Below are 20,658 nucleotides of genomic sequence, written 5' to 3'. Positions count from 1 at the left end.
TTTGAACCCTCTCAGACCTGGTCACAGTATTCCAGTAGTGGTCACACCAATGCCAAACACAGAGGTGATATATATTCTCTACTCCCACTTGATATTCCCTCCTTATACATCCAAGGATCACATTAGCCCATTTGGCCACATCACTGCACTGGGAGTTCAGCTGATTATCCACTTGACCCCCAATTCTATCCATCTTAAATCCGTTTTTGTTCCGTTTTTATTCAGTCACTACTCAGACAACATCCCACTAAACCCAATGGGTGATTGAATGAGCAAAGATTTCAGGATCTGGCTCCTCGATAATATTTGTCTATATTTAGATTGTGTAGATTATTTGAATAAGTAAAAAAAAAGTCACACAGAACCTCTCATGCAGCCATTATCCCAACACAGTTTTCAAATTTCACTGACTATTAAGATAGTGTGTGTAGTTGTTTCCAGGAGGAAATCAAAAGTAGTCAACCCAACTTCATAAAGAAAGTCCTGTGCAATCCTTCTCTTTGGGAACTGAAGAACCTCAAACAAATGTGGGTTTATAGACCAAAGCAGCTCTGAGAGATGGCTTTCAAAATCGATAGACTTTCCCCTTAAGTAAAATACACATCTTCACATGCCCCTTCAAAATTCAATATTTCCACACAGAAAAAATGGCTCATCTGGTTAGCTTCCCTTCCCTCTCCTCCCACCCCAAACATCCTCTAAGAACATAAGAGTGGCCATACAGGGTCAGACCAATGGCCCATCTAGCCCAGTATCCTGTCCTCTGACAGTGGCCAATGCCAGGTGCTCCCAAGGGAATGAACAGAACTGAGCAATTATCCAGTGATCCATCCCCTGTTGTCTAGTACCAGCATCTGGTAGTCAGAGCCTGGATATCATGGCTAATAGTCATTGATGGACCTCTCCTGCATCAACTTATTTAATTCTTTTTTGAATCCAGTTACACTTTTGCACTTCATGACAGCCCCTGGCAACGGGGAAAGGGAAATAGGAAATTTGTGCCGTACCCATGTATCCAAGTGAGATAAACATTCTATAAGTACCGTATGTACCAACATCTGTTTCAGTCCAAATCGCCGGATGTGTTGACTCGAGATCAAGATTAACTGAATGTAAATATCTCATTTTTGGAAGCTTTAACAAGCTCTTTTTTCTTTCAAAGCCATTCGAGTTATTGTGGCATGTTCCTCAATAGGACCCCAAGTCCAGCTGGACTGGGACTGCCTCCACATTTGGGATCCTTGCTCTGCTGCTCCCAACCTTCTCTCACAAAGCAAAAGGTTAATCTGCTTTTCTAGCTTGCTGGAATTTGGGGGAGTCAGAAACTCTGTCTTTCTATAATTGGAGTCTAATCTCCCAGCCGTTTAGAAATGGATCTGCTTAGTTTAAGTGGCTGTTGTGGACAAACAAAAGGCTCTAGCCTCCTTCCTTGAACAGTTTCTGAGGTTGATTTGATGGTTTAATTTTACAGCCCCATGCTCCCTCCATCCTATTGGCCCAAATCTGCCTGCAGCTCTCTAGAGCTCCTTACAGCTTTCCCTTCCCAGCATCCCTACTGCCCTTCAAGGTCTGGGGGGACAGTCATGTCTGCTTATCTCGTGCTTTTCCAAAGAGGGAAACGTGCACTGCTGCCCTCTGAAGTCCCCCTTCCAAGGTTTCACCCATACCACATCCCAGCCATGATCAGAGGTCACTGCAGACATGATGCACAGCATCCCCCACACTTCAGATGGCTAGTATTTTCTCTTCTTCTCTCACCTTTCTCTAAAACCCATCACTGTCATTGGGCAAGAGTCTCATACTATGCAGCCACTACTGGGTGTAACACATCCACAAATGCTCCCACGGCCCCCAGTGAGACTACTCGGGGAGTAAGGGAGTATTCCAACCGAGTACGGGGGACCCTCAAAATTCATGCTACTATTTATCTGACCTTCAGTGAGCAGACAGGCTCTGCCTGGGTCTCCTGCAGCATAGTTCTGCCAAGACATTAATGTAGCATTTTTGCTAGGATGGCACAAAGACATACAAACTGCCAATCTAAATCACCCCAAGAGTCCATCTAGCCTACTGTCCTGTCTGACAAAGGCCAAAGCCAAATGCATGAGAGGACAGTAAAACCCTATAGGGCATCTAACAGTGCAATAACGTACCAATAGGTTAGGAAATTTTCATGACACTAGTTCATGGTTAGTTTATACCTTGAAGTGTGAGGACTAATAGCTTTGCAAAGTTTCTCCTATTATTACTATTCATACATCTTTTCTTTTACTCTTATTAAGCCATGTTCCTCAGTTCTGTCGCACCAAGTTCCCTAGGCAACATATTATACAAAGAGTGAAATAAACACAACATGCCCAATTCATTGTTACATTGGTACAATTCTGGAGTTATACTGGTGTAACTCCACTGAAGTGAGAGACTAGAGAATCAAGAACTATAGATCTAATTTTGACTCCAATCCAGTGGACAAGTTTGTGTGTGTGTGTGTGTGTACACACATTTACATACACACATTCTTTCTTGCCCTGAATTATAAGGAAACCTATTTTAAATACAGCGGAAACTCAGCTGTTTCTAAAAAAATATTGTATTCATTCAAGCAAGCAAGTTGATACACACACACACACAAATAATATTAAGAAAAATAAAATACCCCAGCTAAAATCAATCAGCTCTTACTCAGTCAGCAAATCAGATGTATTAAGGGTTAACAGGATTACAAAGTCCCCAAGGTTTCCGAATCCCCTCAGGCACAGGATTTCACTGGTTATAAACTTATTAACAGAAGCAGGTTGTTCCTTCCAGACTGGAAGAACTGAAAGCTAAGATCCCTTCTCTCCCCAGGCATCCAGTCTAGACTCCGTCTGCCAGCCTGCAAATACTTTCTGTCCTCTGGGTTAAGCTGTCTGGGTCCCCTGATGAGCAGCAAATTAATTGGGGAAAATAAGAGGCCGACAGCAGGAAACCAAAGGGAGATAAGTCCCAATGAATCCAAAGCCCACTGAAAAATTCACTGTACAAGGAAGAGAAGCAGCAGGGAAGGAGAAGCAGCTGCCAGAGGCCTGGTCTACACTGGGCGGCGTGGGGGGGATCAGGGCCGGCTCCAGGGTTTTTGACACCCCAAGTGGCGAGAAAAAAAAAGCTGCAATCGCGATCAGCGGCAACTCCACCACGCCGCTTTCTTCTTCGGTGGCAATTCGGCGGCCGGTCCTTCCCTCCGAGAGGGACCAAGGGACCCGCCGCTGAATTACCGCCAAAGAGCCCGACTTGCCGTCCTTTTGCTTTGGCCACCCCTTCCCCTTGGCCGCCCCAAGCACCTGCTTGCTGAGCTGGTGCCTGGAGCCGGCCCTGGGGGGGGGATCAATCTAAGATACGCAACTTCAGCTACGTGAATAATGTAGCTGAAGTTGACGTACTTAGATCTATTTACCGCGGTGTCTTCACTGTGGTAGGCCGACTGCTAACGCTCCCCTGTCGACTCCGCCTACGCTTCTCGCTCCCGTGGAGTACTGGAGTCAACAGGAGAGCGCTCAGCGGTCGATTTATCGCTTCTTCACTAGATGCAATAAATTGACACACACACACCCCCCCGCTGGATCGATCACTCCGAAGGTAAGTGTAGACATGGAAAGGAACAGGGATGTTAAAATAAAGTCCTCTGGGCCAAATCCTACACCCACTTGATTTAGTGGGACAAAGCCCATAGATTTCCTTAGGACGAGGATCTGACCCTCTGGCTCCAATGAGATCTAACTTCAGAGAGTGGAAATATGAAAAGAAAAATCATGAAGAACATTTTGTTGAAATAGTTTCTTGGGTTTCCCCGTGGCAAAAAATGGCACGTTTCACCAACCTTTTTTGTTGAACTTTTGATGTATGAAAAAATTCTAATAGCCCTTGAGCTGGTTGGGAAAAAGAGGGAAGTGGGAAAGTTTTCCTCCTTTTCTTTTTGGTCCAAATAAGACTTTTGATCAAAATAGGAATAAAAAACAAACATCAGGAAAACTGAGACCAGCGCTTGTTCTAGTGGTTGATGGAATCCTGCCCCCGTGGGGAACAAACGGCATAACACCCATTGTCTTCTGAGAGAGAGGCCTCATGTTCTCAGGCTGAAAGGAATCAAATCTGCCTGACGGACTGGCATAAGGCCCTGAATCGGCAATAGGTGGGCCTCTATGCTAAGCCCCGAGGAAGCCAAAGGGCCTGTGAGGCCTCAGGTACCATTGGAGGAAGCATGTCCAGGCATTGTAACTTGTAGAATTGGGGCTAAATCTGTAATAATTCCACTCAAGTCAATGGAGCTACCTAGGCACACCTGACAACAGGAGCCAGTCCCAGGCAACACAGTGTGCGTTTTTCCTTACAAGCCCACCCAGAAGCTGCCCCATTTCTCTCTATGCCCACCAAGGCCTCCTCTCGCACAGTGTCTGATTTTGAAAGACAGCCTGTCGGCTGCTGATGCCACCTTCTGCCACCGAAGCCAATGGGTGATTCCAACACTTCCTTCATTGGCTGGAGAAGGAAAACGCCATACATAAGAACGGCCCCACTGGGTCAGACCAAAGGTCCTTCTAGCGCAGTATCCTGTCTTCCGACAGTGGCCAATGCCAGATGCCCCAGAGGCAATGAACAGAACAGGTAATCATCAAGTGATCCATCCCGTGTTGCTCAATCTCAGCTTCTGGCAAACAGAGGCTAGGGACACCATCCCTGCCCATCCTGGCTAATAGCCATTGATGGACCTATCCTCCATGAACTTATCTAGCTCTTTTTTGAACCCTGTTATGGTCTTGGCCTTCATACCAGATCCCTTTAATCATTATCACTCAGTCACGTTTCTGACAGCAGTGCTTCCAGACCAACCATGCATGGAGCCTCCATGTGCCAGCTGCTGGGCCATCAGAGTGGTGGCCAGTCCCTGCCCGACAGAGCTTGCAGCGTAAGTAATACAATAGCTCTCATGACCTGTCTAGGAGCTGTCCTGCCCCACAGTGGCTAAGCGGGTTTCATCTCTCCCTCCTCACAACCCTATTCTTGCAAGGAGCTCAGTAACATTCCAGTTGCTCCTGAATGGTAATCTGATTTTTCTCAATCACCCCTGCATCAAAAGCGACTCTTTCCCACCTCTTTCCTTCGTCCCTTTTCCTCCCCATTTCTGATCTCCTTTCTCTTTAGTCATTCTTGTTCTCACCCATCACAGCCCTTTCCCTGCCCCTCCCTATATCAGCAGCACTGCCCTTGACTTCTTTGGCTTCCCATCTTTGACTCCTTTCTCCAGCCCAGTTGCACCGTCTTACTGCTCATTCTGGTCCTGGCTGTATTTCAGCAAGGGAGATCTACATCTACAAAGCTACTTCATTGGCCCCCTTCAAAACCCTCCTTTTTCTGGGACAAACTCCACAGCAGTCAGGCAGCTGGTGTGCCGAGATCACTGCCTGGTCGTGCTGAGCAGTATCGTCTCATCGTTTCTTTGTGTGCCCTCCATCTGTCTGAATCCACCCATTGTCTCTTGTCTTATACTTAGATTGTAAACTCGTTGGGGCAGGACCTGTGTTTCTGTTCCATGTTAGTACAGCCCCTAGCACAATGGAGTCCTGGTCCATGATTGGGGCCCCTAGATGCTAGCACAATACAAATAACATGACAAGGCAAAAAATCTATCCAGCCAAGGCAAGTCATCACAATTGATGGGCAGATAATTTCTCATTTGTTTTATCCTCACTGTTGCAGAGGAGAATATTTGCATCTAAGGTGTACATTCCATGACAATTTTGCAAAGCTGACTTCACTTCCACTGGAGGATCTCAAAGTGTTTTATAAGCATTCATGAATTAAGCCTCACAATTGAGCCTGATCCAAATCCCATCAACTGACTTCAGTGGGCTTTCAATCAGGCCCAATGTCCCCAAGTAGGCCAGCAGTATTGCGCCTATATTACAGATGGGAAAACTGAGTCATGGAGACGAGAAATTAAATGCCCAAGATCACAGCAAGAGAGCCCGAAACTGAACCTAAGGGTGCCAGCTTCCAGTCCCCGCACACTAATCACTAGGACACAGATTTTAGAACTTGCTCTGTTCACTCATCGGTACAAGGGAAAGGTTGCCCAAGTGTCAGTTCCCAGCAGGTGTGACTGTACAAAAAGTACCAGGGTATGGGTCAGTTTAGTTAATCTATTCATTCATTCATTCCAGACACTCTAACAAATTAATCTTTTAATCAGTGGCAGAGTTGGGCCACATTTATCGAAGTGATGGGGCAGCGTTATCTCACTTGCCATCTGTTTGCTGCCCTGAAGAGCTTGCTTCCTGGACAAAATCCTAAGCAAAGTGTAAAGCCAGCAGAACACCACCCAGCCCATCTGGCACTTTTCACACACTGGGGGTCCTGGAGGGAGCTTGGCTTTCCCCTGAGCCAACAATTTTCCCCATGCATCAACAGGTCTAATCAGACACATACTGTAGCAGAAACAGAGCAGCTTCTGCTAGGCAGATTGCTGCACAAACTCTTCCCCTCCCTTTCTTCAGCTGTTCCCCAACTACAGGCAGATAAATCCAACAGAGCTTTTCTCCGGATACAGGGTTGGGTCTGAAATTGTGTACTGGAGAGGACAGTAAACTTCCGGGGAAAGGAAGGTTTTCACCCACCCGATTTGCAATCCAATGAAAATGAAGTCAGGTGAGTTCTGAGTGACTTTGGCACCATGCCCACAGAATGTGGAGATACACTAATGGGTTGGGTTTTGTGGAGGGTGTTTTTTAAAACATTTAGGCAGATTGTCGTTGTCTAACAGTGTGTCTGTCTAGGACAGGGATCAGCAACCTTTGGCACGCGACCCATCAGGGAAATCCACTGGCAGGCTGGGACGGTTTGTTTACCTGCCGCGTCCGCAGGTTCGGCCGATTGCAGCTTTCACTGGCTGTTCCAGGCCAATGGGGGCTGCGGGAAGTGACAGCCAGGACATCCCTCAGCCCACCCCGCTTTCCGCAGCCCCCATTGGCCTGGGACAGCGAACCATGGCCAGTGGGAGCTGTGATCGGCCAAACCTGTGGATGCTGCAGGTAAACAAACGGTCCCAGCCCGCCAGTGGATTCCCTGATGGGCCGCGTGCCAAAGGTTGCCGATCCCTGGTCTAGAAACTTGTATAGCCCTCTATCTACTTTAGGTGCTCAGATGGCCCCCATGACCATAGTACCTGAGCATCTCACAATCCTTAATAGCTTCATCCTCACCACACCCTGGGGGGGGCTATTATGCCCATTTTACTGGAATTGAGCCCCAGAGAGGCTGACTTGCCTAGGGTCCCACAGGAAGTCTGTGGCAGAGCAGGAAGTTGAACCCACCTCTCTAGCTAGTACCCTAACCACTGGACCATCCTTCCTCTTTAACTATCATAGAGTCTGGGCACCTCGCAACTGTGAGTGGATTTTACCTTCACTGTATCCATATGAGGCAGGAAAGTGTAAGCCCCCATTTTGTACACAGGGAACAGAGGCACTGGATAAATTAAAGGCTTTGCCCAAGATCACATAGAAAATCTGTGACTAAGCCAGGAACTGAACCTAGGTCTCCTGGGGCCCAGCTTAGTGTCCCATCCACTAGGTCATCCTTTCTTCCATGGGGACATGCTGATAAAAAAAACCACTTAAGTCCTGTTTGCACTGCAGCTTCCACCAGAAATGACTCATACCTACCAATAGTGGTGGGGAGGGGCAGAGTGAGGGCAGCGGCTTCAGCAAATATTACTAAGCATGCTCAGTCTGGGTGAGCATGCTCACTACAAGCCAAGCAGCAAATCTGGAGGCCAGGGGTGCTTCTTGCTTCCACCATTGTTCCAAAGGTCTGCTTACGGCCAATTGCTGGTACAAAGCTTGCTCTTGTAGACAAGGCCTAAGAGGAGGATGTAGGGCCCAGAAGCCATCTCCCACACCTTTTTACCTACCAGGCAGTAATCTAGAGACCTCCCTATGCTCACAAGTATTTCCACTCCCACCAAGTTGGAGATGCTGGGCCAAATCCCGCTCTCCACCACACAGGTGTAAAATCAGAGTTCCAGCACTAAAGTCAGCATAGGCAACACTGAATACACTGGAGTGTCACTAAGAGCATTAGGTGGTTCAGGTGGAGTCATGAGGGAGCCAAATTCAGGAGCAGATGACGACACTGCACATGTTTTAAAAAGGAACAACTTTGGGGAAGTACAATGTCTTTGCTTATTCCTGAAGGCACCTCACACATTTCTGTGCGCCTGAAAACAAATTATTGTTTATTATTATAGCGCACCCTGCAGGGCTGAGATGCACCTTTTGCATGTATTCAATACATGCAGTGACGTGCTGGAAACTGGAAATCTGGATTAAAGTCCAGACTTCACCCTCCTTGTGAAAGCATCTCTAGGGTTTTAAGTTCTTACAAGAGTAACAATTTTTCCTGCAGCTGAAAAAGCAACTAAGCAAACCAAAAATATTCTTTGTTTATAACATTCTCCACCCCTCCTGGAAGGAATTTGCTAATGAATTCCAGTGGGAGCGACACAAATCTCTGTTACTTTAGTTTAACATTCAAGTGTTAAACCATCAAAGAAAACAAATTTCTTGGAAACAGTTAAAGAGGTTAGTTTCCAAGTACTAGGTTCTTCCTTATAAGGCATCTAATGAAACCTTTATGGGGACATAAAAGGTGAATTATTTCTAGCAAAGGCAAGAGAAAGCCCTGTTCAGAAAGCTCAGGATTGCTTTTAAAGGCAAAACCCCCTGAACGTGTCTCACATGTCACTAGAAATACAGGACCAGATCCTTAACTGGGGGAAAACCAGCATAGCGCCACTGAAGTCAACAGAGCTACAGTAGGTCACACCAGCTGAGGTTCTAGCCCACTGAATCCATAATTCAGAAGCCAGTCGCACTATGGACCCAGACTGGGTCCATTCAAGTCAATGGGAACACTCCCATTGGCTTCAATGCACACTGGAGCAGGTCCCACATATAAAAGTCTATGTTCCATATTTACAATTAGATATTAGCCCTCTTTCCTCTGCCCAGATTTTCTGCTTCATGGAAGCATGTACCTTAGAAAGCCAGAGATGTTCTTGATCACACTCACCAGTTGAGGGATGCATCAGGCCCTTGTCATTTATTTCTGGTTGGTTTCAGTAACACCATGCTCTCCCTTTCTGAGGTTTTAAACACACTTGTATATTTACTGCCAGTTTAATCAAATAATTACTTTTCTAACCAAGCACTTACAGTATCAAATGTCCTGTCAGAACCAAAATTGCATGTGTCATTCTGTGCATGGTATGAGCATCAGGGAGCAAATCAAGAATTCCTGGGTCCAAGCCTGGTTCTGACTCTGATTCTGGGGCTGTGGCCAAGTCCCTTAACCTATCTGCTCCTCTGCAGTTGGGTTACTACTACTTACCAGCCTGAGAGAATTAAATTAGATACTGGGATGGATTTAAGCGAGTGGCAAGTTGGCATAACTCATCTGAGGACAATGGACCTACTTGGAATGACACCAGCTGGACCCACTATGTAAAGCACTATATTTCCAGCACATTCCCAATTTATGTTGGCGACCATATTTGCATATGGAATGCAGGAGTCATGCACTGTACCAGGAAGGCTTCCTTCAAACTGCCCCATTTGGGAAATTAACTAGTTTACTCAACCTCAGGTGGAATTTAGAGAGAATTGAGTATCCACGCTACCTGGTCCCCCTTCTAGTGCCCAATCCAAAACAGCCTTCCATTCACGTCACTGGACTTCGGATCAGACCCATAGTGAGGTACTGCCAGTTGCACACGGATATGTCGTGTGCATCTGCCTTTGACCAGATACCACCACTCATTTCATTGACGGTCTCAGACTGGACTTGTGCAGCAGGCTCCAGGGGCCTGATACCCTTTGCCTAGGCCATGTTCCGCTATTTACATCTAGGCAAAATGGATGGAAAATGCTACCAGCTCTGAATGGGAGCAGAAGGACAAATGACTCCATAAGCTGAAGAGACCCTCAGAGTCTGACCCATTTCTGCTTGTTAGTGTCCTGGAACAAGGACTGTTCAAAAAGCAGCTGCTCAGCTCCAGAGTCTATCAAACCCTCTCCCTTTTGTTGGAAAAATCATAGTGCTAATGAAGCCTTTCCGTATTAGGCCTGAGTAAACCAAAGTTATGTTATGCTTGTCCAAACTGTGTTGGAAAGCTTACAGAACTCATTAGACTGAAGGCCGTGTATCTACCTAAGTCAGCTATTTCGCTTATCAGTTTTGTTTGGCTCCCCAAGTATATGTTGGCTCCCCAAGTGTATGCAGCTGTGTTCACATGTATGCATCCAAAGTATCTAGTACAAAGGGTCAACGGATGTATCTTGTGTCCCCTTCAGAATGACAAATGTATCCTCAACAGATGTATCTTGTAGCCCCCACAAAATGATATATGTATCCTGCATATCCAATTATCCCCTAACAGATGCATGTACAGGTTCTACAGGTCAACCAAATGACGTAGACAAACGTAGGCTAAGTTGTTTGTTTCGGGGTATAAAGGTAAGCCCATCTGGCCATGGAAGGTGTGTCTCTCTTCTGGCACTAGCCGATCAGAGCACCCGCTCAGCTGACCGATCAATAAAGGGTGTGGTACTTGTCTTCCTGTCTCCGTGCCTCCTTGGTGTAATTAGGTAAGCTCCAGGGGGAAACGAGCCCTTTTGGCTAACAAAATGGCGACTCCACGCCGGGACTTCTCTCCCTGTTGGGGGCGCTGACCGGCGGCCGAGGACGGCTCAGGAGAGTGGCCACCTTGAGCTATTGGTTTGCTCAAGCTCCGGGTCGCCGCAATCGGCCGGGACGGCTACGCCCCCTCCACAGAGAACTCCAGCTGACACGGAGGCAAGACAGTACCAGAAGAGGGGAGTCCACCTGCCAGACGTGGCCACTCCGGGCGTGGTAAGTGCGTTACCTCCTGGGTTTGAGGATTAACGCCCCCGAAGAGTGAGGGTTGGGACATTGGGCCCCTAATGGTAAAGAAACCCACAAATAGGAAGGTGTGTGTGGGTAAAAGCTTTCTGGTTAAGGTACCTAGGTTCAGACACGGCTAATGAATAATTCCATTAACTCCACGAGTCCGTGGGCCGTGCTGAACAATTACTGGGACTTAGAGCAGCCCCAGGGCTGGCTTTTCTTTTTGGTAGGGGTACTTTTGTTTCTTGTTCTATTGGTATGCTGGAAGCCAAAACTGTAACCGGGTCTAGGAGCATGTGAACCCATCTTCTCTCCCCCCCTTCTTTTCCGTGTGGGTAAGGGACAGTCTAAACATTCCACCTCACCCCCTAAGGGTACCCCAGCATATTATATGTACGTACATTATGGTTCTAAAACCTGCAGGTATTTAGAGAATTGGAATCTTTATACGCGTGAAGATCCATCTAAACAATGCCCATTAAAAGGGATCTTTAATCTAGATAAGATCATATATCTCAGAGGAGCTTTTAATCACCAAAGAAAAGCCTCTGACACAGCGTGAGCAATTTGTCTAGAAACGGGTTAATTTAAAACTCAGCTTCGCCCAGAGATAAAAAGAGAAAGTTGTTTTATGCTCAAGGTCAAGCAAACCAAAGGCAGTACAAGTTACAGAACTGAGATTACATTTGCAAAGCTTAACTGTTTGGTGAGATCCAACAGTCTGACTTTGTGACGGATGCCGGTGCTGGTGTGGCTTGGTGACACTGGAGAAGCCAGAGGTAGCTGACCTGGACTAGAATCTCTGAAAGAGACACCGCAGGAGATTCCAGGGTGTAAAAGAACAGCCTTCCCAAGAGCAGAAGCATGTTGGAAATTCTGAACAAGCTGTATACAGGATAATCTCCCGTCCACCTATTCCCCTTTTTTGAATGTTATATACAGACGTGGCCAGTCTGGATATGTGTAAGTATGGGGCATTCATATTTTTTATGAGTGATGTGGAAGCGTTCCCAACACTCTCCATTGTTGTTTTATCATTTTAATGAAGCTTTAAAATTTGGTTATATGGTGTATTTTCTCTATCCTCCTGCAATGTCCTGCAATGTCAGCCTGATCACCTGACATGAGGCATAAATTGGTAACAGAAATTTGTCACAGTTTGGTGAGCAATAGAGAATGGGGGAACCCTGTAGAATTTACACCATCTATTTGTTTTACCCTTGTTGTTTTATGTTTGTTTTATTTGGTTCTGTTGGTGTTATATGTTGAGGATTGCATAATTAAAGGTGTGCCCACTCTCAGCTGCAGTAAGTCTGAGAACTGGAGAAGGGTTTAGCATTCCTCTCTCCACCCTGGTTGACCAGGAAGGGTGGCAGGTGAAAGGATCTACCCCCAGTCGTAGCAGGACTGGGCAATAGAGTAGTTGGAGAAAAAAAAATGTGTGTATTTGATAACTAGAATTGAGCAATTAAGAGCATAGATCATGAACCAGGCAGCAACTCAAACCTGCGCCCAGGGTAAGTTGCAGGCCTTGAGACAGGACTTCCAGTTAGAAAAGGAAGCCCTGGCTAAGCAAGTACCAGTCCTTTAGGGACTTGTTAAAATTTACTCATTTGTGCTCAGCATACGCCGTAACAGCAGTGTGTTTGCTACAAGAGGCAATTAAATAGTTAAACGCCAGTGGGCCATGCATTTTGCCCAGGTGGCGAGCCTCACACGGGAGGACTCGGGTAGTCTTGTGAATAAAATGTTTTAGGCAAAAGACCAGAAGGGTGGGGGCAGAAGCCCATGAAAGAAACGGTTCAGCAAAAAAAAAAAAAAAGGATCGGGCCCAGGCAGGCAGGCAACAGACAGAGAGCTTGGAGAACAGGTTGGAAACTTTTGAGGGTCTCGTGGAAGGAAGAAGTAAGTGAGTATAAGCATGGGGATTTCAAATACTCAGAAGGATATTTGGAATGGCGATTTGAATTGGTAAGTGGCTGTTGGGAGCCAAGCAAGTGATATAAGGAAAGAGCAAGTGATCTGAAGGAGAGTGAAAAGTTAACTCTGTAGTTGCTGGAGGGAATAGTAGTTGAACTTTGTAAAAATGCTAAAGAGAAAAGTTCTTGGTGTTTTTTTTTTTTAAATGTTTGTAAATAAATTCAGGCAAAGAAATTATTAGATTGCAATCATTTGGCTATGAACAATTTTGTTGAATTAGCTGAAGAATGTATACAGTGCTATGTAAATGAAAATTTATTAGGCTCTAAGGCACTATAAGTGGTGATGTTTTCTTTCAGTGTTTAAAAGCAGGAGTTAAAAGTAAAAAGCAAGCCAGAAAGCATCTGTATTAATGCAAATTATCTAACTGATAAGGTAGAGGCCACTGAAATCTGGGCTGTCTATGAAACACATATAAGACAATATGGGGTAATTCCCTTGTTTTGCCTGAAATCAACAAGGGTATTTGTATATTTTAAGCAATAATTGACTGCCCAGAAGGGGTAGACCTCTGTTTTGGTCTTTCAGATAATCAAAGAAAACTAATGCCAGCTGAACAGCATTCAACGTATCGTGATTTACTGGCAGAGTAAAAATATTTTCATGGGATGGTCTGGTTTGAAATAAAGCAGAAGGCTTGAATTGAAATGCAGATATTTGTTTTGTTCAACTTAAAATACAAAGTGTTTGGATACATCAGAAAAATGTGATCTATTAAAGTCTAATATATTTTCTTAAGTAAGAGAAAGAAACTACATTGGCCAAATCTTTTAATTGAAAATTGTTGTTAAAATTTGCATACTAACAGTCTTTGGAAGCGAGGACATGAAAAGTTAACCCACTCCCCATATTGTGCATGGCATCCTTCTGGCTACCTCAAATTTCTAGCCAGAGGGCTGGGGATGGTGGGAAGCTATTGAACTAGAGCTTGTATTAAATGAACTCAAAGTGGGTGTGCTTGTCCTGGCTTGTTGTTCCAAAGCTCTGTAATAATGTTATTTTAGTAGAAGGGTATATGTGGCATATATTAAATAATAAGACTAATGTACTGTATAACAGCAATGTGTATGTGTTCATTGTTAACAAAAGGTGTATAAGTAAAAAGTAAAAGTCAAAAGGTGTATAAGTAAAACGTAAAAGTTTCCTTTGTAGGTTAAAAAAAAAAGGAAGCCAAAAAGGGGAAAAGGAAAAAGAACGAGTTAAATGAGAAAAACTTTAACTAGCAAGCTCAGTCCAAAAAAAAAAAAAAAAAAAAAAAAAAAAAGAGATACACTGACTTCGTTCAAGGACACTTGGCTAACAACCAGAAAAGGGGGGCTGTACAATCTGCAAAGACACTAATGCAATGTGTTAGGTTTCCTTTTTACACAGGTAAAGACGCACTACCCGAAGACCCTAGCAGCCCTGCCACTCCATGGAACCTGGAGACCGGATCAATGTACAGGTCCACCAACGAAGACTGCTTTGGCTCCACACTGGAAAGGCCCTTATTGAGTCCTGCTGATTACCAACACCGCTGTGATGTGCCAAAGACTGATTGCTTGGACCCATGATTCTCACTGCAAAAAGACCCGTTCACATCAGGAGAACTCTCCTATATGATTAGCCTATTCTTTCTTCTAGTTCAACTGTGCTTCTGGACAGCAGGGAAAAAGGACAAGGTGACGTGCTAGCTAACCTCTCCCTTGTCCACTGACAGACCAACTGTGCCTTTGAACTTTTCTAGAAGAAACACTCACTTCACTGACACTGCCAAAGTCCAGGAATTCCTGACTAAAAAGGACATTGAGAACTGACCCTGGTGAAGAAACCCGAGGAATTATACACTGGCAGAAAAAAACTTGTGGGACCCATGTTTGGGAATGTGGAATTAATTGGATTTTGGGGTTTATTCTACAGGCTGCGCCCTGTGTTTTGGATAAATCCTTTAGTATGTATTGCCCTTCCTAATTGGATTTTAAATGACATTGTCTTTATCCAGTTTTCAGATCACTTTTACATACCCAGATTGCTCACAAGGGGCTGCCATTAGCTTAGCACAACAAAGAGCCTGGGTTATTTCCTCTGGAGAAAGGGGAATTGACCAGATCCCTGTGGGCTGGGGCCAATAGTGTTGCAGTCATCTGAATTATTTTTCAAAGCCAAGAATATGCTAAGAAATTGGGCCAACTAGAAAAGGCCACTAGCCTTATTTTTGAAGCTCAGCTATCTTAAGTATAGGCTGGAGTTGGTAAGTTACATGTCATTTCCACCCTTAGTTCTATAACCCAGAAGTTACTGACAGAGATGGTATTGAATATCACTGAGGCTGGGAAGGCATTGCAGTGGGATCTAGTATGTTTAAAATTTCAGGATTTCCTCGATGACCAGCTGATGGCCATTTGAAGTGATCTTGAGCACCAGACTTGACCCACTGCCCTTACAGACATATCAGGAGTACCATCGGATCTGTGGTCATGAAGACATACTTGGACACTTTCTGGGTGGAAGTGTGTACATTTACAGTGCTCCTTCCAAGCATATGGACCGGTTGGGGTGGGTGTGGCTCCCACATACCGAATCCTGCCGGGTCCATGGGGAGGATGCATATGGGATTAAATTATTCACCGAGACATCTGGGAAATTAAACCACTGGGTATACCTACCTGAGTTATAGTCAGTGCCCCGATCCCTTAGTTGTTAAATGAACAAGGTTCCACTCTTTTGTCCATGCATTCATTCCTGGGTTGGGGGTGACTAAGCTTAAAAGAGCAGTTGTAAATATTTCTGCAGGGCTTCATTGCTTTTTGGCCTCAAGGTGTGAGAAAACTCAGCCAAAAGGTTTGGTGAGTATTCTCAAAGGGGGGAGTTGTTGGAAAAATCATAGTGCTAATGAAGCCTTTCCGTATTAGGCCTGAGTAAACCAAAGTTATGTTATGCTTGTCCAAACTGTGTTGGAAAGCTTACAGAACTCATTAGACTGAAGGCCGTGTATCTACCTAAGTCAGCTATTTCGCTTATCAGTTTTGTTTGGCTCCCCAAGTATATGTTGGCTCCCCAAGTGTATGCAGCTGTGTTCACATGTATGCATCCAAAGTATCTAGTACAAAGGGTCAACGGATGTATCTTGTGTCCCCTTCAGAATGACAAATGTATCCTCAACAGATGTATCTTGTAGCCCCCACAAAATGATATATGTATCCTGCATATCCAATTATCCCCTAACAGATGCATGTACAGGTTCTACAGGTCAACCAAATGACGTAGACAAACGTAGGCTAAGTTGTTTGTTTCGGGGTATAAAGGTAAGCCCATCTGGCCATGGAAGGTGTGTCTCTCTTCTGGCACTAGCCGATCAGAGCACCCGCTCAGCTGACCGATCAATAAAGGGTGTGGTACTTGTCTTCCTGTCTCCGTGCCTCCTTGGTGTAATTAGGTAAGCTCCAGGGGGAAACGAGCCCTTTTGGCTAACACTTTCCTCACCACAGGCTACTGCTTTAAGTCATTTTTAGTTGCATTTGTCCTTCCAGTTGTCAAACTGAGTGGAAGTAATTGGCGAGAGTCTTGGTGCAGGTTCCTAGAATCTCACTGAGCTCTCCTAGTGCTAAGACCTCTTGTTTCTATGATCCCAAGCTAGGGGGTTAGCATATCCCAGGTGCCAGCTTAGAATTTCTAGGGTATCATTCATGGAAGCTGGCTGGCAAACGTATCTTTTAAACTCAGTCCCTTCTAGTGTAAGAGTCTCGGAGCAGGGAACCAATTCAATTCTGCTGCCTTTTCTACTGGTGCAACTCTATTGGAGCCATTGGGGACAAGGCTGCAATGGCCCTTTCTAGATGTTTTGTGCACACTTACTGTCCCAAACAAACACTACTGGCTTAGACAGAGACCACAAAACTAGCGTTGGCGCACGGGGGCTGGGAGCCAAGAGCTTTGGGGAGCTATTCCCACCTCTGTTTTCACCTTGCTCTACTTCAGTTCCCCCAACGATAAAGCCAACCCCAGTGACCCATCTCACAGAGGAAGGGGGCTGGAGTGTAGTGGCTGCCAGGCTTAAATAATCCAGCCTTGTAAAGGGTGGCTGGAAGAAGGGAGTTGGAGGAATGCACCTGCTCTCCTTTCAGGGGCCCTGCAAAGCGACTCCATGCAGCGCCCTTCCCCGGTCACAAATCAATGCGTTCTCCTCGGGACCACCACCCCCCACCGCGATGGGTCCATTCCCCGCCACCCGCGTTAGAAATACCCGGCCCTGCCCTTTGTGCCAGCGCTCGGCTCCTGGTGGCCCGGCCGGGCCAGCCCGGGGGCGGCAGCCCGCTTACCAGTAAATGAGAGAGAGCCCGTCGAAGCGCTCCAGGTCCCTGCCCGGGGGCCGCAGATAGGACATGCTCCGCGGCCCGCAGTCACTCGGCCTGGGCACAGCTCCCGGCCAGCGCCTGCTCCGGGGCGAGGCGCCCGCTGCAGCGCTCCGCGGCCATGTGGCTGCAGCGAGCGGCTCCCTCCGGCCGCCTCCCCCGGATAATCACCGCGGCTTTTCACTGCAGCGCGACGCGTCTAATCCCAGCCGGCCGGGCCATGTGACGGGCTCCGGCCCCGCAGGTGCCGCGGGGCTCCAGCGCTCCCCGCCGCTGGCTGGGCTAGCGACAGATGTTGCGGCTCGCGGCTTAAGCCTGAATGGCAGAGCCGCCGGCAAGGGCAGGCTCCGGCTCCAGGGCTGCCAAGGCTGGAGCGCCGGCTCCAGGCAAGGAGGGGCCAGCAAGGCGCTGCGTCTCCCTGGCCCTCTGGCTGCCGGACGCAGCTCACTGCATGAATGGGGCGGGTGCTTGAACCCCTCCCCGCCAGGCAGTGCACACAAGCCGCACAGCCAGCCTGGGTTGTCTGTGACCCACCCAATGCTGCTGCTTAGTATAATAACCTGGGGCTTCTTCTCAGCACCTGGAAACGGAAATCCCCAGTGAATCTGAGTTGGCGCCGTAGCAGCTGGAGGAAGGGGAAAGAGTGGGGTGTATTATTATTCTTGGGGGTGCAATTGGGCCAGAGGAGTTAAGAGAAGTGATTCAGGAATAAAAAGCGCCCTGGATGAGTATTAGATGGGCCAGAACCATGTGATGGCCATTCAGTCCTTTAAACACTAGGGCTGCTTTGGTTAGATGAGCAGTTGACATCTTACCAGCGAGTCAGGAAAGTGGCCCTAAAATATATAAAGTAACGTTGCTCGCTGCTCCTGGCCCTCCGACTCAGGAAAGGGGAACCTGTTTATGATATTGCCAACCCCAACTATTCAAAAGGTAGGAGATTTACTTAGCGATAATACCACAGAAAGATGGTTTATTTGCCTTGGGTCACAGGGGGGTCACTTTTCAAGCTTTTCTCCACAACCCCAGAGGCGAGGAATTTATTTAAAAAAAAATTACAAGTAAATCTGAGATCCCCACTTAATCTCTTGATTCCGGGAGTGGGGTGTCATGCTGGGGGCCACCCAGACCAGTGAGGGGTTGTCTCACTACTTGCCATGTCCTCCCGAGTGCTCTGGTACTGCAGCTCTGTGCCAGGGCTGCTGTCACCACCATGCATGCACTCTGTATGCTGAACAACCCTCATCCCGTACTGGGACGTTAGTTTGCCTCCTGCAGCAACACAGTCACTCCCTGGTTTCCACCAGCATTAGTGTGGGCAAGATGACCCCTACACCTCCCCATCCTGGATTTTCCCCAAAACCATGCGCTCTGCCATGTCCAGCCCTTTCCTGGGCCCTTCCAAGGAACACTAAAGGTTCATAAGCTCCTCTAAAGAGAGGAAAGCCACACTTTATCACTTTGAATGGAAGGGACTGTTCATTGGATGGTGCAGAGTAAAACAAGTTCATTACAAAGGTTTTAAGTAAGACCACGAATACACTGTAAAGATTGACATGGTTTTGAACAAATAGCATTAGAAAACATTTTTCACTTGTAAGACTTTAACAAGCCATGGTCTAGGTACCAGGTAAAACTTAGCAGACGCTTCTTCCAGCAAGATGGCAGACCACCTCTCTGGTCCGGATCTCTCTCCAAAGATAAAGTGCTCAGTTTCTTTGTCTTATTAGGTGAAAAGGTAAGGTGGGGGAGGGTTCTTTGCCCCACTTTTGTAGCCCAGTGAACCACTGAAAGGGATTTTTCTGAATGTTGGCCAACCTCTCCCCCCGCCCCCCTTGAGTTCATTGGACATGTGAGAAACGTGACATGGAGTCTGGTGGTGAAGGAAGGTTTATTCTAGTTTCTTCCTCCACTGGTGTTTTCTATAATACAAATTGATTAGTTCCTGCCCCCTTTGATGCAGATGAAGGGGGCACGACCTACGCTTACAAGTCAATTCTGACACCTGGCTGGAGACATCAGTCCTTTGTCTGGGAGAAACCTGTTTACTCACTCCACAGCCTCGTAAACACATTTACCATACATATGCCAGCCACAAAAGAATGTTCATAATCTGTGTGTTCTTAGCTCTCCAGTGACACCTTACATGACACATATCAGATACACCTGAAACTTTCCACCAGATATCAAGGAGCCCCTTGTCCTCTGGCACTGGGATGCTCTTCAGTTACATGAAGACTATAGGGGTCAGGTGGGGGGGAACCCACACACTCAAGTCTCACAATATTTGGTAAGTTGTCAAGTATGTGTTTAGTTAATTCACCAGCACTGAGCAAATGGCTAACTGGGCACATCCTTGGAGAGCTCGCGCTCTCTCTCTCTCTCTCCCTCTCTCACACACCACACCACACCCACCCACCCACCCACACACAGTTTATCCAGAGCCCTAGGCATGTCTGGTGCTTTACAAGTAAATGGAAGTCAGTCCCTAGCCTGAGGGTCTATGACCTAGTGGGGAGGCATTTGGGGGTGGGGGGGTTACACTAGAAGAAATTAAAGGGAAATGAATCTTCTGAAGGAAAACTGGCAAGGGCCCAACCTGCAGGTTTTACCAGACCAGATCCTGGTTGATCTTTAGGCAGGTGGGGGGGTGGGGAAAAGACACAAGGAGCCACACAGGGGCTGGCTCCAAATGCAATGCCTACACTTGGGGAAAGAGAGGGACCCTACTACCCTCCTGTGTTCCTGAAGGTACCCTGCCCCACAGCTCTACAGCACGCCCCCAGCACTGGTCTGCAAAGTGGGAGAATCTCACAGGGAGAAATATGTCCCCTTATGCACTTGGGCGCTCTGGAAGAAATCCTGCCGTTGCAGCTTCCCATGGAGTGGTGCAGCTCTGAACAGAAACCACTGCCAAGCTGTAGCTGAGCTTCCCAGCCCTGGCACAGGCTAGAATCACCCTGGACTTCAGTGGCATTTTAGTCCCATTAAGGACTGCCACAGCAGGCCCAGATCATGCAAGAATGAGCTTGTGTGTGTTTCGAGAGCATGAGTGCTGCACATGACAGAGCATATGGATGCATGTCCAGTCTCCTAAGACGTGCACCAAAAAGGCAATAGTAGCACCTATTAAAGGAGGTTGCACATGCAGGGTCCATGCAAAGTGAGTGCTCCTGCTGTTCTGTAAGGATAGGGATGTTTGTGCATTTCCACAGCATTTCTAAAGACAGCTCTGAACAGGTCTATACAATGGGACTGAGTACCAGGGATTTCCTTACATCCCCCAGTGGGGGTGCAATCCCACCCCCGGGGATTTCCTCAATCCCCCCGCACACACACACACACACACACACACAAGTGGTCAACTAGTTACAGTGTTGCCAATTTA

General features: G+C 46.8%; 1 protein-coding gene across 4 annotated transcripts in view; it reads right to left on the bottom strand.

Annotated features, from left to right (window-relative positions):
* The window catches only part of LOC123343656 (syntaxin-binding protein 4-like), a 158,279-nt gene that overhangs the window by 99,986 nt on the left and 37,635 nt on the right, over positions 1–20,658 (bottom strand). The window contains exon 1 of one of the 4 annotated variants that reach the window (XM_044978890.1): positions 17,238–17,379. The exons of 2 other annotated variants lie outside the window; for them this stretch is intronic. In XM_044978890.1, coding sequence (XP_044834825.1) covers positions 17,238–17,302 — 65 coding nt within the window. In that variant the 5' untranslated portion in view covers positions 17,303–17,379. Of the gene's footprint in view, positions 1–17,237; positions 17,380–20,658 lie in introns of those variants that run through there. One more of the 4 variants, XM_044978885.1, reaches the window with a different exon arrangement.

This window comes from Mauremys mutica, chromosome 11 (assembly GCF_020497125.1).
Source record: "Mauremys mutica isolate MM-2020 ecotype Southern chromosome 11, ASM2049712v1, whole genome shotgun sequence".
Lineage (NCBI taxonomy): Eukaryota > Metazoa > Chordata > Testudines > Geoemydidae > Mauremys > Mauremys mutica.
This window is presented reverse-complemented; position numbering and strand designations above follow the sequence as displayed.